The sequence below is a fragment of the Dunckerocampus dactyliophorus genome, chromosome 3 (genome assembly GCF_027744805.1).
Source record: "Dunckerocampus dactyliophorus isolate RoL2022-P2 chromosome 3, RoL_Ddac_1.1, whole genome shotgun sequence".
NCBI lineage: Eukaryota > Metazoa > Chordata > Actinopteri > Syngnathiformes > Syngnathidae > Dunckerocampus > Dunckerocampus dactyliophorus.
In genome coordinates, this window is record NC_072821.1 from 30,025,565 (window position 1) to 30,040,754 (window position 15,190).

The 15,190-nt window shown below is 38.2% G+C and overlaps 1 protein-coding gene across 5 annotated transcripts in view; it reads left to right on the forward strand.

Moving 5' to 3' along the window:
- Positions 1 to 15,190, forward strand: part of LOC129178829 (SH3 and multiple ankyrin repeat domains protein 2-like) — a 324,991-nt gene that overhangs the window by 180,780 nt on the left and 129,021 nt on the right. For all 5 annotated transcript variants that reach the window (XM_054771420.1, XM_054771421.1, XM_054771422.1 and 2 more), the window contains exons 12-13: positions 10,901 to 11,040; positions 14,712 to 14,825. In XM_054771420.1, the coding sequence (XP_054627395.1) occupies positions 10,901 to 11,040; positions 14,712 to 14,825 (254 nt within the window). The remainder of the gene's footprint in view (positions 1 to 10,900; positions 11,041 to 14,711; positions 14,826 to 15,190) is intronic.

A 15,190-nucleotide genomic window follows, 5' to 3' on the forward strand; every position in this document is an offset into this window, starting at 1 on the left:
TGTGCAACAGAGAGCATCCTGACCAGCTGTGTCACAGTCTGATACGGAAACTGCACTGTGGCAGACCGCAAAGCTCTTCAGCGGGTGGTGAAAACCACCCATGAGATCATAAAATCTCCACTACCAGCCATTGAGGATGTTGAGAGGAAACGTCGAGCCCAGAGCATCCTCAAGGACTTCACACACCCGACTGACGATCTGTTTACTCTTTTGCCCTCAGGCAGGTGCTTCAAGACCAAAACCAGAGCTGTCTCACTTTTAAACTCTCACTCCCACACCCCACTCCTCATCATATACCCATAGTAGCATATCTGTCTATACATTTAGTCTGTATACTTGTAATTATCCATATTATATCACCGAGTCTGTATATTCATAATCTATCCATACATCTCTGTATATTCCTGTATAGTTATATTCTCCACATACTCTACCCGTATGTAAATCTGAACTCTATAACTCTATATCTATCTATGTATTCACAGTTGTTTGTATATTCATATGTATCCATATAATTTAGTCTGTACATTCATAACTATCCATATAATATAGATACACATCTGCATATTTGTCTATATTCATATATGTGAATATGTACATTACTTGATAGAACTCTATTTAGAATTCATGGCCATATACTGTATATATATTGGGACATACATGTACAGTAATCCCTCGCCACTCTGTGCTTCAAATTTTGCAGCTTCACTCTGATCGTGGTTTTTCAAAAATATATGAATAAATGATGCTGTTTTGTGGTTGAATACGGCCTATTATTAGTCAGAAAATATGCATATATAAGCAAATGTTACATATTTTTGCTAAAAAAAAATTAAGCATTTTCAAGCATAAAAATGGCAAAATTACAGAAAGGAAAATACAAATATAAGGCATGTGTAGTATTCTACACTGGCCACTAGATGTCAGTCATGTTACAAGCACCAGACGTGATTGTCAGAAACAACCGTTTTTTGTTTTTTTTTTAGGTTTGAATGATCTCACCACAGGCCCAATGATCCCTAATGAAAATCCTGATTAAAAACACGGGCTACTGGTGCAGCCGTAACCCACACCAAGCTAAAACTCAACTTGGAACCCCCGACTATAGGGGTGTTATTTCATGTCTAGAGAGCTCTAATAATGTTACAAACCATATTTAGAAAGTCGTAAACTACACAAATATTCCAATTTTTAAATAAGGAATCGTACTTAATTCACTTCTGAAACTAATTAACAAATTACAAACAGTAAATTTGTATCCTAATCCTACTAATGTAAAATGATGCAATGGGAGTCATATAAGTTTTACTTTTTCGTCTCACAGCAACTATGCCGCGTTCAAGGACTGCTGAACAAAGTGTGAAATCTCAAAGCTTGATGAAAAAACGTTATTCGTGAAGCAGAAAGACATAAACATGTAAAAATGGTGGGCTTTTTAAAAAGTGCTACATATATTTACCTGTATTAGCACATATTTATAAATGATTACTTAATTAGAGTTAATTAGCCTATATCTGTGGGGAAAAAAAGCAAATATATATTTTGGACCAAAAATCTGTGAAATTGCACAGCCACGAATGCTTCCGAATGTGAGTTTTTATGGTTTTCCTGCCAGTTTTATTAGTTTTATCAAAATTCGCTGACCACATAAATGACTTCATTTTGCGACTTCACAAGATCAAAATGTAAAGTTAAAATAATCAAAAGAAGGTCTGGATTTGTTGTGGTCCCAAAACATGACACAATTGGGATGATGCATGTGTGTGGATGTTGAATATGTCCCTGGGAATGCAGGAAGAATTTTGTGTGCATTATTTTGCACCCATATTAACATCGCTGGTGTGACTGCAGATTCTGTCTCTGTCTCCCCCATGTGTGTTTCGTGTGCAACCTGACGTGCTGTCGCTGGTGTCTTTTTCCTTCACCATCTACTCTCCACATTTCTGGTCTCTTTCACTCCTTGTCTCTAGTCGTCGGCCAATAATAGAACAAATTATGCACAGTTGGTATTAATCAACACTGTGTTAATTAGCACCTCAAAGCCACCTGGGAAATTGCAGAAAGAATGGCTGATGGTTTCTTCATCTAGCCACTACCTGCTGACCCTGTACGCCAAATTGAGTTTCATCTGAAACAGAAGCAGCTCAGTGGGGAATGTTTCTCCTGGTGTGTTCAAACAACACCAAAGAGCAATGGATGATGGATTTTTGCTGTTTGTCCAAAGTACAGTACATGCACTCCTACTATATTTTAAATGTTCTTTTTGTATGTATTATACATGTTAATGCAAGGTGTGCAAAATTTAAAAGAGGAAATTATTATCCCGTACTAACCCGTGCTGTTGCATGTCACCAGTACTATAAATGAGGGCTATCCCTTTTGCAGCACACGGCATTTTTTTTTTATTGGCTCGCCACACATTCTAAAAATATAATTTAACAAGAGAATTAAAAAAAAAACCACCAGCAAAAATGTATTCTCGTAATTTTACGAGAATAATGTCACGAAATTATGGGGAAAAGTAACGTCATTTTAGCAGAATAAAATTTAAATATTAAAGTTTTTTTAAAGCCGTAATGATATGAGAAACAGATGTCATGAGAATAAAATCAAAATATAAGCCCACCAGCAAAAATGGAAAACATCTGACGTAATTTTACAAATATTAAAGAAAAACTGTATTATTTGTAAAAAGTCATAATGTTAAGAGACACAAATGTCATGAGAATAAAATCAAAATATAATGGGAATAATGTCATAACTCACAAGTAGAAAATTGAAATTGTTGGAAAAAAAAAAGCCCAGAATAAATATTGAGAATAAACTAAAATATGATGAGGAAAAACTGAATTTTACTAGCATAGATTTGAAGAAGAAAAACTGCATTATTTGTAAAAAAGTCATAATGTTATGAGAAACAAACAAAACAAAATAAAATAAAACTTTTTTTAGATTGTGGAAAAGGTTTTAATGTTAAAATTTACGAAGATTATTTTAAAAGAAAGTTGAAATATTTGGAAAATACCTTTTTTTCACCTAAATCACAAAGCTGAGAAGCAGTTTTTTTCTTGAAATTTATATCGAATATGTACATCTACAAAACATTAAAGCGGCCCTTGAATCCTTCCGTTTTCAGTCTGTGGCCCTTAGTGGAAAAACTTTGGGCATCCCTGCTTTAAACGTCCGAAAATGGACCCTATACAGCTTTGTGCTTGACTTGAACTCATTAAGTACCTAAGTCATGTTCATGAAACATTTAGGAGTGGTTGTCATGTGACAGTCGTGTGACTATCCCAGGAAATGGCTTCCCCAAAATTGCAGCGTGTCAGGTAAACGTTTGTGAAGGTGCTGGCTCGACTGCATCACAGCGTGTTTTTAGCATTAAAATTGCTATGGAAAGCCTGACGTCACGTATTTCAAGATTCAAGAGATTCAAGAGAGTTTTATTGTCATGTGCATAGTACAACAGCAGTTATACCATGCAATGAAAATCTTATTCTGTTCATTCTCCCAAGAAAAGAAAGAAAACAAATGAAAGAATAAGAACATAAGAAACATAAACACATAAACATATATACCAATAAATTAAGCAACAACAACAGAAGAGACATTAATACAAGTAAATAATACAAATAAATAAATAAATAAAGTGCTATGAGAGTGTGCGTGTGTTGCGTGCGGCGTGTGCGAGTGCTTCGTTGAGGAGCCTGATGGCCTGTGGGTAAAAGCTGTTTGCCAGCCTTGTGGTCCTGGACTTCAAACTCCTGTAGCGTCTGCCTGACGGTAGAAGTGTGAATAATGAGTGTTGTGGATGTGTGCTGTCCTTGATGAGGTTGTGTGTTCTGCGTAGGACTCTAGATGTATAAATGTCTTGCAGTGAGGGGAGGGCTGCCCCAACAATGTTCTGTGAGGTCTTGATCACCCGCTGGAGTGCCTTCCTATCACGTGTTGTACAGTTACCGTACCAAACAGTGATGGAGGCGGTAAGGACACTTTCGATAGTGCATCTGTAGAAGCAACTCAGGATTGTGGTGGACATGCCAAATTTCCTCAGTCTTCTCAGGAAGTACAGTCTCCTTTGGGACTTCTTCATAATTTGTTGGGTGTTGTGAGACCAGGTGAGGTCCTCGCTGATGTGTGTGCCAAGGAACTTGAAGGTTTTCACCCTCTCCACCTCAGTCTCACCAATAAACAGGGGTCGATGCAGCTCCTTTTCCCTTGTTCTTGGGTCGATGATCATCTCTTTAGTCTTATCTGTATTGAGAAGGAGATTGTTATCACGACACCAAGCTATGAGGTCCGCCACCTCTCTTCTGTATGATGTTTCAACACCACCAGTGATCAGTCCGATGACTGTAGTGTCATCTGCAAATTTAATGATGCTGGTGTTGTTCTGGGAGGCCACGCAATCGTAGGTGAAGAGCGTGTAGAGGAGTGGACTCAGCACACACCCCTGTGGGGTCCCAGTGCTCACAATTCTTGAGCTGGATGTGCGGTTGTGGACTCTGACTGACTGGGGTCTGCCTGTGAGAAAGTTAAACACCCAGTTACAGAGGGAGGGAGACAGGCCAAGTGTGAGGAGCGTATTTGGCACAATATCAATAAATGTCACTGTTTCAATTATTTGGAAGTAATATACAGTATTTGATTTTGTTCAATTCAAAGTACATTCATGGTGCTAAGCAAAAACGACTTCCAAGTTGAGTTATTTTTAAATAAGGAATACATTTTCCATGAATGCCCAAATATAACATACAGTAGATCCCCGCTTCTCACCACCAGTGAATGAGGAAAAGCTGCGAGTAATGGATACGACCATAAAAACGTATACTTTTGACTCGCCCTCCGGCTAGCTTTATGTTGACGCATTTGAAATAAAAGTGACTGCAGTAATTATTATATTCAATTCAGCTCCTGAAACCTCCCTTTCTCTCTTCAATTGCAATTGTTTACTCGTGACATAATCCGGGCCGTAAATATAGTATAAATATAGTATTTAAATATAATATAGTATAAAATGTGTAAAATGATCCATGGAAAGATGGAATCGGAGGCACGATTAACCTTTAGCCTGGTCAGGCTAGTGCTAGAGCAGGGGTGTTCAAACTTTTTCCAGGTGGGACCGCATACCAAAAATTCAAAGGTGCTCGGGCCATTTTGATATTTTTTATTTTTTTAGAAGATGAAAAAATAAATGTATTTAATGTATTTAAAGACAAAACTTTGTGTTATCAGTGACAAAGTGCATTATTATCAATTATTAGTATCGTAACATTTCACTTTTCCAAACTACATTCCACCTTTTGCTCTTTTTTTACCCATTGTGTCTGTTTTTGGGGGGTTTCTTTGGTGGCGGGGTTGTTTAATTGAATTTCTACAGTGTGCTACAATGACAAACAAGCTGCTGGCCGCGAATGGCCCCTGGGCCGCACTTTAGATAGTCCTGCGCCAGAGGCTAGCAGTTTAGAGCAGTGGTCCCCAACCTTTTTTGACCCACGGACCAGCTTGTGTTCCCACCAATCTCCCGCGAACCGCGGGTGGGGGATGGGTCAAATTTATCTTATCTCTGGAGTTTTTCCAGATAAATTATTACATCGCTGTTTGACGTGTGTGGTAAAAGGCAGTGTGCTAGCATGAATTAACTTGAGACAAATGTGCACATTAGCACTCAATAAGTCATCAAAACTTACCTTTATGCATTCCCACATAGTATCAGCATTTGACACCAAATATGAGGTGAAAGAAAAATGGTAAAAATACAGTAGTAGTCTATCTGTGCGGCATGAGATAAAGTTAGCACACGCCCAATGGACATGCGTCAAGTGAGACGGATGTAACAGAGAGAATCCGGCAATTTTTCAAAATAAAACATCACGGAAATTATTTTTTCTTTCTATCCGGCCCGGTACCAAATGACCCACGGCCGGTTCCGGGCCCGGGGGTTGGGGGTCACTGGTCTAGAGGATGGGTTTCTCCGAGCTGCGTCTACATAATTCACACTGCTTGCCTGTTGTAATTCCAGTATGGACTTATGCTAATATATTAGCTTGTGTTCACATCACTACAATCTTTGAGGCCAGTCACACCTCTGGTGCATTCAAGGACCACCGAACAAGGTGCAACATCTCAAAGCTTGACGAAAAAACGTGATTGTGGTCACATTGTATCATTTTAAGAGTGGTATGTACATGCTGTACATTTTATGATGAATTATCACATTTTTATAAATCGCTACCGACTTGTTTTTATGCGGGAAAAAACGCCTATTTTGAGAGAATTTTTTTAAAATTATTATTTGCGGTATCATGAATGCTGAATGGCAAATGTGACGATGGTATCACACATATTTGACATGAATTAGGAGTATTTTAGAAAAAAAACATCATAAATGCAGTCCACTATGTGGTATTGCCCCATCATTTCCTCTTAGGAAAATGGGAGTGGGTTCGTATGGGTTAGTTAAATGCTAATTATTTATGAATATATTTCTAATCATGTAATCACATCATCATATAATCATCTTAAAATGATAGTGATCATAGTTGAGTCTCGGATTCAGGAGTTTTCTTCCTAGGGTGGCTGGGCTCTCCCTTAGAGATACTGTCACTGTTGTTCGGGAGAAACTCGGAGTAGAACAGCTTTTTAGAGGAGCCAAACGAGGTGGCTCGGGCATCTGGTCAGGATGCCTCCCTGGTAGCCTTGGGGAAGGCCCAGGACATGTTGGAGGGTCTGTGTCTCTCAACTAGCCCGAGAACGCCTCTGGATCCGCCGGGAGGAGCTGGACAGAGTAGCCGGGGAGAGGGAAGTCTGGGCTTCCCCGCTTAGGCTGCTTAGGCCGCGACCCGACCTCGGATAAGCGGAAGAAGATGGATGAGTGGATGGATGTTGTCGTGATTATGAAAGACTCTGATCTGTCCATTACGTTACGGCTTATCCTGTTCAAGCCCAGTATCTGGATTCTCACAGGTAGAGGGTAAAAGTTCAAGTTTTCAAATGACATTGAACACATCCTGTCGTGATAATTCTATTATTTACAGTTGGGTATTTTCCCCATCAATCAAAGCGTGCATGTGCTGGAATGTCAGTGCAGCATTACACCTTGCTGTATTTTCTAGTTGCCTTTCTGCCTGCAATTGGTTCAGAAAAAGTGCAAGCACTCTCACGCTTGCATTTGAATGGGGTTAGCTCTCCAAAGGCCCACTTTTGACAAGAAAGGCATTTTGCAGGACAAGGTGACCCACTTGCTAGGAAAAAAAATCAGTTCTTATCTCCACCGCTCATGCTCTTCATTTCTTCTTCATTCTCATGTCGTTCACCTGCCTCGGCTGTGGACTCCTCAAGGCTTGATGTCGTTCTGCCGAAGCCCAGAAGGAGACTTTGTCTTTATTGTTTTAAAATCATATAAATGATATAAAGTGTTCTTACGCCTTCAGATTTCATTTTTAATTGTTTTTCATTCATTGGACACTTTAGGAATGTGAATAAGCAAGTGTATTTACTGTGAATGATCTTTTTTGTTGCCAGGGACTTTAAAAATATGTTTTTTTTTAAATAAAATGTGGTTATTTGATATATTGGCTCACATTGCAACTCATATCATTCTATTTTTGTGGCTAAAAGTGATACAGTGAGCGAGTGTCAGGTGTAGAACTTCATATGTTGTGTTGTTGTGACGATTGACCACTAAGTGGCGCTGCAATATCACATGTACTCCACTAAGCAGCACTATTTCTGTCCTAAATATTATCATCATAGTTACAGTACACAGGGGACCTGACCAATTTGGCATTTATGTAACTAAAATAACCTGAATCCACGTATAAATGGGAAAAAAGTAGAGGTTCAGAGGGCAGTCCTAATTTCACAAATGTCTCCAGTGTCACAGGAATGTCCTGAGAGGTTGCAAGAGTTTAATTTCCTACCCAGAAGCCATTGCGTTCGTAGCTAATATCAGGCACAATGAAGCTGACGTGTACGATGTGCATGTGTTTGTGTGTTCATTATGCAGAATTAATGTTATGTTTTTTACAGATAATGAGATTATTTACATTTACATTTGACTTATTTGTACGGGTCAATACATATTAATGAACATTTGACATGCTAATATGTGACATTCTAGCTAATTTCCATGTCCAGTCCCTGGGCAGGTTGATGTTAGCATAAGGATGAGCACATTCATAAAATAATACAGTGGAACCTTGGTTTGCATCAGTAATACGTTCCAGAAGGTCATACTCTAACCAAAATGTACTCTAACCAAATCTATTGTTCCCATGAGAAATCATGTGAATCCAATGAATCCATTCCAGATAGCCAAAGATGTTAACACAACACACGTTTTTATAGTTTTACAATTTTAGCCCTACATGCAGAAGGCATATAAATGATGAATGAAAGGGATGCAGGATCATTTAAGGTTACTTTTACCTTCACTGAAGATGCGAATGTTGCCAAAGACACGATGTGGCAGCGAGATCAACACGGACACCTCCGTGTTTTGTTATTTCTGCAGTTATTTTTTGAATTCCATAGTGTTTCTCACCTCGAGTCTGTGCTTTTCTTTTCATTATCTCAAAATATCTCAAAATGGAGCCAAAGAAAGTTGCAAGTGCCAGCATTTTGATTAAAAAAACGTGAGAAACACTACTGAATTCAAGTTGTGATGTGCGATACAACTGATTTAGTTTCCGATCTGATACTGACTAAAATTCAGGTTGGCATTGGCGATACCAATCTGATACTCATACTTTGTGCAAATTCACCTGTGTATTATTATATATTTGAAAGTAGTGTATTTCATGTCATTAGCATAACAGAATACAAAACATAATGAAGTTATTAATTTTATAAATTATTAATTAAAATTAGGGATGTCCGATGATATCAGTCCCCCGATATTATTGGCCCGATATTGGCATAAAAATGTGATATAGGTAGATAACGGTGTCGGGTTTTTTCCCAATAATGAAAACCGATATTTGAAAAAATGATGCAAAGATGGATATTTTAATGTTCACATGGCCAGGATGGCATCATAGTTTGTTCACATATACAGTGCAAGCCCGCCTGCTTTACGCTTCCCACAGGCACCCGTGTCCATGTCCACTCTGACTGTCCTGAAGTCGACTAGCTCCCCACATTATCATCTGGGACGTTAGCCGTTAGCCATTGAGTGAAGCACAAACAAGCTGCTCTCCCTGAAGGGCTCTGCTGCCTCGATATCAATGGGTAGACACACTGATGCAGGATGTCGCTCTCATGGCACATAAAAATGTGCTTGAACGTCCGCCGCTCATTCCACGACAGGAGATAAAAAGTAGTTTTCCAGCAGCTCTGCGAAAATGACATACTGAACTTAATCACAAAATAAAACAACTAAGGCAAGATAAGATAAAAAATAAAGATAAAAATAAGAAAATAGAATAAGAATAAAGAAATAATACATGCAATAATACATAATAAATAATAATAGTACATAGTTATATAATACATAATAAGTTAATACTGTAAATCCAGTTCTGTTATACATATCGGTATCGATATATTGATATTGGAATTGGAAATTGAGAGTTGGACAATATCGGCATATTGGTTATCGGCAAAAAAGCCAATATCGGAAATCCCTCGTTTAAATACATCCATCCATTTTCTATGCCGCTTATCCTCACTAGGGTTGCGGCCTATCCCAGCTGACTTCGGGCAAGAGGCGGGGTCCACCCTGAACTGGTCGCCAGCCAATCGCAGGGGACGTATAGACACAGGTCTTCCCGATCTCCTGACCGTGTGGCCAACATGCTAACCACTAGGCCACCGTGCGGCCATTTTAAATACATTAATAATTCAATTATTAATTTAAGTTATTTATTTATTTATTTATTTTAAACCCTGAAATATCTTGAGCCAAGCTAATATACAACAACAGAAAAGACAAGAGGCCAAATCATATAAAATTTTTCTGAAAATGGTGTTTTAAACAATAAAAAAAGTAAAATAATTAAACAATTCAAATAAATGATTAATTATTAAGAAATACTATAAGAATGAAAACTTTATTCACAATTCACACATGGCTCCGTAACGTTTCAGACAAACGTTACTTATAGCAAAACGCGAATATGGTGTCGGTGTTGATGTTGCTGCCACATCGTGTCTTCGTCTCGGGTCTTCAGTGAAGGTAAAAGTAACCTTAAATGTTCATTTGTCCCTTTCATTCATTATTTACGTGTTTGGAATTGTTTTATGTATGTAAAACTATAATTGTAAAACTTTTCAAACGTGTTTTGTGTTAGCATTTTTGAGACTTAGCATGTAGTTAGCAAAGAAAGAAAGCCTCCGACCGCTGTTGACATCACAGACTGGCAACGGAGGTGACTTCCACTTCGGGTTTCCATGTGTTAGCAAGCTGCTAACAACAAAATACAAGACAGTTGGACTCACGCTGTGTATCAGTAACACGACAAGACACGCCACACTGTACGCTAAAGAATTAAACGTCACATCTCCAAGCCACACAACAGATCTTGATGCAACAATGGTGAGACAGAGCGGTCTGTGGAGTTAATAGTTTGGTTTTTGGGGTGCAAGTACACGACTTCAACATCACTGATGTAAACATGTGAAGTGTATATTATGTAGTAGCGTGCCTTGCATTTGGTACCCGGGCCTTCAATGGGGATTTACATTTGTTTGGCAGGCACTATAAGAGCTAGTATCACAAAAAAAAATGTCGGTGACTACATCTGGCTTACATTACTTCTAACTTTGAGTTAGTAACTCATTTCCGCAGGTGATCGGTTTTTGAAGACGCTAAATAAAGTGTGAATGTGAGTGTGCGTTCAACAAAGTCATTTGTGATTGAAGGCACCGTAGCCACAGTGGTGTTTTCTATCATCTTTAGTCCCGGCAATCATGGAGAGGCAGTCGGCAGCAGAAGGAAGCTGTACAGCGCCGTCCCGGGGAGACACTTTGTGGTGGCTCGTCCTTACACGGCCCAGGCTGAAGGAGAGATCAGCCTCTACAAGAATGATCGAGTCAAAGGTACGCCTTTGAATTACTGTTAGTGTTTGTTTTGTGGCGTGAGTTGACAGTCACCTCTCGATCCTCTTCTACAAGCATTTTGTAGGATTTCCATTCACTTCCAAAAGGAACGACCACCGTACAGCTTACGAACAAGTTCCGTTCTTAGACTGTCATGTAAGTCGTGTTCTGGTGTAAGTCACAACATAAACCTAGGTGAGGGGTGTCGAAACTTTTTCCAAGGGGGCCACATACTGAAAAATGACAGGATGCAAGGCCACGCTATGCCAAGAAGTTAAATATGTGTAAAAAATAAAATGCATGTCAGCTTTGTGATAGAGATGAAAATGTGTATTATGAGTGTGAACTTTGGTCTTTGCTCTTTTTTTTTCCTATTTTACTGTTGTTGTTTTGTTATTTTTTCCAACTATTTTAACTTTCTTCTTTATTTGACTTTATTCCCATAATATTATAACTTTCCCTCAAACTAGTTGTCCAATAATGACAACTCAATTTTGCTGTTTCTCATAGTATTACAACTTTTAATAATATTATGGGTTTGTTCTTGTCAAATTGTGCCTTTTTTCTTCTTAGAATACAACTTTTTTTCTCTTAATATATTTCATTTCTGCTGTTGTTTTTTTTTCTTCTTGTAATTATGACTTTATTACCATGATAATTCAATTTTTTTCTCATAATATTCTAATTCTTTTTGCAACCTAATTTCCCAAAAATTCCAACTTCATTTGTTGTTGTGTTGTGTTCGTGTTTTGACTTTTAAAAAAAATAACATCTTTTTTCTTTAATATTTCAACACAGTGCTGCTAAAATGATGTTATTTTTCCTCATATTGCAATTTTTTCTCGTAAAATTACAACTTTTTCTAATTAGACACTTTTTTTTCTCTCAATAGTCTTTATTTACTTCTTGTAAAATTACTTTAGATTTTAAATTTTTGTTTTGTTTTCTTTTCTTTTCTTGTTAAATTATATTTTTAGCATGAGCCGTGGGCCAATAAAAAAAAAAAAAACAGCTGCAAGCCAGAAATGTCCCCAGGGCCACACTTTAGACAGCCTTGACCTAAATGAACTCCAAAGTCACTCACACCGCACAAAAAACACATGAAGTACATATAAAACACAGTCATTAAAAAAGATGAACTACAAGCATGACATGAAGGTAATAAAAAGAGAACAACTCCTTACTTTTATCTTGATGGTTGTCTTACCTTCATCAAATATTGTCCCTAGTCGGGAAGGATAACCTCCTCTTCTCCCAGATCTTTTTGTAACAGCGCACAGAATCCATGACGCCTCTAGCCTTCATTAGCATTCATTAATCTTTATGTTTAATGACGGTAGGGACCAAAAGAGCGGCTAGTATTGGCGGGCGTGACTCTTCTCTCTGAGCTTTTTATGATGTTCATTTTCACTTCCATGGTGATTGCTTTCTCTTTCTTTGGTGCACTGCTGCTTGGGAGACATCATGAATTCCAAAAAGTTAAAAGGGATGCTCCACGGGAGCACCCTGTAACTAGTTCTCGAGCGAGTTGACACCAAAATTACGTTTTTCATCAATTTATGGGAGCACGTTTGTAAACACAGAATCTCGTAAACGGAGGACCACCTGCACTACATTTTCGTTTTGATCACTTAACTCTAAATCAACTCGCCCTTGGCCATGATATTATTTGAAAACAAGGACCTCAACTTACTTGATGGCTTCCCCAAAACAGCAAGTATGCAAAAGGAAATGTATGAGTAACTATGTACAGTAATCTCTCGCCACTTTAATTAATGAATCATGCTGTTTTGTGGTTCAATATGGTCTATTATTAGTCACAAATATGCATATTTAAGCAAGTGTTACGTATTCTTTGCCTATATGAAGCATTTTCAAGCATAAAAATGGCTAAATGAAGTAAAATACCAATTTAAGGCATTCAGAAGACGCATTCATAATGTTGTGATGATGTGTAGTATTCTACATTGGTCACTAGGTGTCAGTAATGTTACTGTAATGTAAGACACACAATCACCAGACTTGATCGGCGGAACAACAGGCTTTTATTGCAGGTTTGAATGAGCTCACAACAGGCACAATAATCCCTAACATGCGCTACTGTTGCAGCCGTAACCCACGCCGAGCTAAAACTCAACTCTAAAGCCTCAACGTTACTTTCTGTTATTATGTCCACTATATTGGGGAATACGAGTGTAAAGGTGACTATTCGGTGTTCTTTCATGTCTAATAATGTTAAAAACCATATTTAGAAGGTTGTGAATAGGTTTTCTATGCTCTGTAGAGGAAAATGCTCCATTTATAAATAATGAATCCTACTTTGCGGAAATACACCCATCACAGTCGGGTTTGGAACCAATTAACCGCAATAATTGATGGATTACTATATTTATTATGAGCATAATATCCAAATACTAGCAGTGGGAATGAAGAAATACAGATAAGTGAGGGACTGTTGTAATGTTGTTGTAATACATAGGGCAGGGTTGTCCAAAGTGCAGCCCGGGGGCCCTCGGCTGTGATTTTATCGGCACGCAGCACAGTCTAAAAATATAATTTAACAAGGAAACTTAATTAAAAAAAAACAACAGCAGCAGCAAAAATGGGAAAATCAATCAAAGTAATTTAGAGTTGTTTAGAGTGGCCAATTAGAAGAGTTGTCATCTAGCAAGGAAATGAAGCCATCAGTTGACAAGAATAAAGTCACAGTATGAGGAAAAATGTCATGTTAGTAGCATGAAGTTGAAATATTCAAGAAAAAAGTTTTATTGTCAAAAACAATGAATAATGTTGTAATTTTTGGAAGTTTAGGTTCGGGGAAAACGTATAACATGTTTAAATATCAAGAGAAGAAAATATACAAGAAAGTCGAAATATTTGGAAAATTATTTTAAAAAATCAAGCGCGGAAATTTTAGAAAAGTCAAAATATTAAGAGAAAAAAAAAGTTTTGTAATGAGAAAAAAAGTTACAATTTTATGAGAATAAACTTGGAAAGAGGAAAGCTGAAATGAAATAGTTGGAAAATGAAAAAAAATGGAAAAAAACAGCTGTAATTTTACGGGAATAAAGTTAAATATTAAGGAAACAAGTCATAATCGAATGAAGAACAAAAGCCGCAATTTTAATTTTCCAAGAATAAACTGGTATTATTGTGGAAAAAACAATTTTTAGTAGCATTTCACCTGTATTACAAAGGTGAAATGTAGTTTTTTCTTGCACTATGTATGCTGTAGCTTCTTAGCATATCTACCTGTACATGTGTTACTTTACAAAAAATCCAAGTGGCCCTTGCATCCTTTCATTTTTCAGTATGTGGCCCTCGCTGGAAAAAGTTTGGACACCCCTGACAAAGGGAAGTGTTGTATATTCAATCTCCAGCCTTGAATTGTGGTTACAAATTGTGGTTACAAAGATGTCCTGTGAGTTGAGGCAAGCTTTTTGTAGCTCAATTGTAAGATTAAGTTGCAATATTATCAAGTAGCTACCCATTTGCACTACTGCATAATCATATTCTGATCTATAGCAGGTATTTTATAGGCCAGTTAGAGTTGGGTAATATGGTCTTGAAGAATTTGTACTAGAGAATATCCTATTCATAATGAAGTGTTATTGTTTTGTTGTGGAAACTAATGTCCTTTTCACCTCCCCCCTCCTTTTCCCTCGTCCCAGTTCTGAGCATTGGAGAAGGGGGCTTCTGGGAGGGTAGCACCCACGGCCAGATGGGCTGGTTTCCAGCCGACTGTGTGGAGGAGATCCCCGCCAAGGCCACCGAGGAGAGGAGCTGTAAGTTGAATGACTGGAGGCTGAGTGTTGGTGGAGGCGGGACATTGACTGATAGGGCATAGTGTGTCGGTAGTTTTGTGTGAAGCAGGGTGGTAAAGTCAAGGAGCGATGCTAGAAGTTCCGAAGGCCATGCGATGACACGTGGCTCCCTTTTCTCCAATCCATGAGCTGCATGTGTCTCTGCCCGTCTCTTTGCGTCTCCCCAGGCTGTGGTCCACAAAGCTAAGTGCTGCATTGCCCTGCTAACTCAGCTGTGCTCTGATTTCCTCTGAGGGCAAGCTAATGAACGTATCACGCCATGCTACGTCCCCCATGAACATCACATTTGTCCTTGTTCATGCACTTCTTTCTCAAAGTTGCACTGT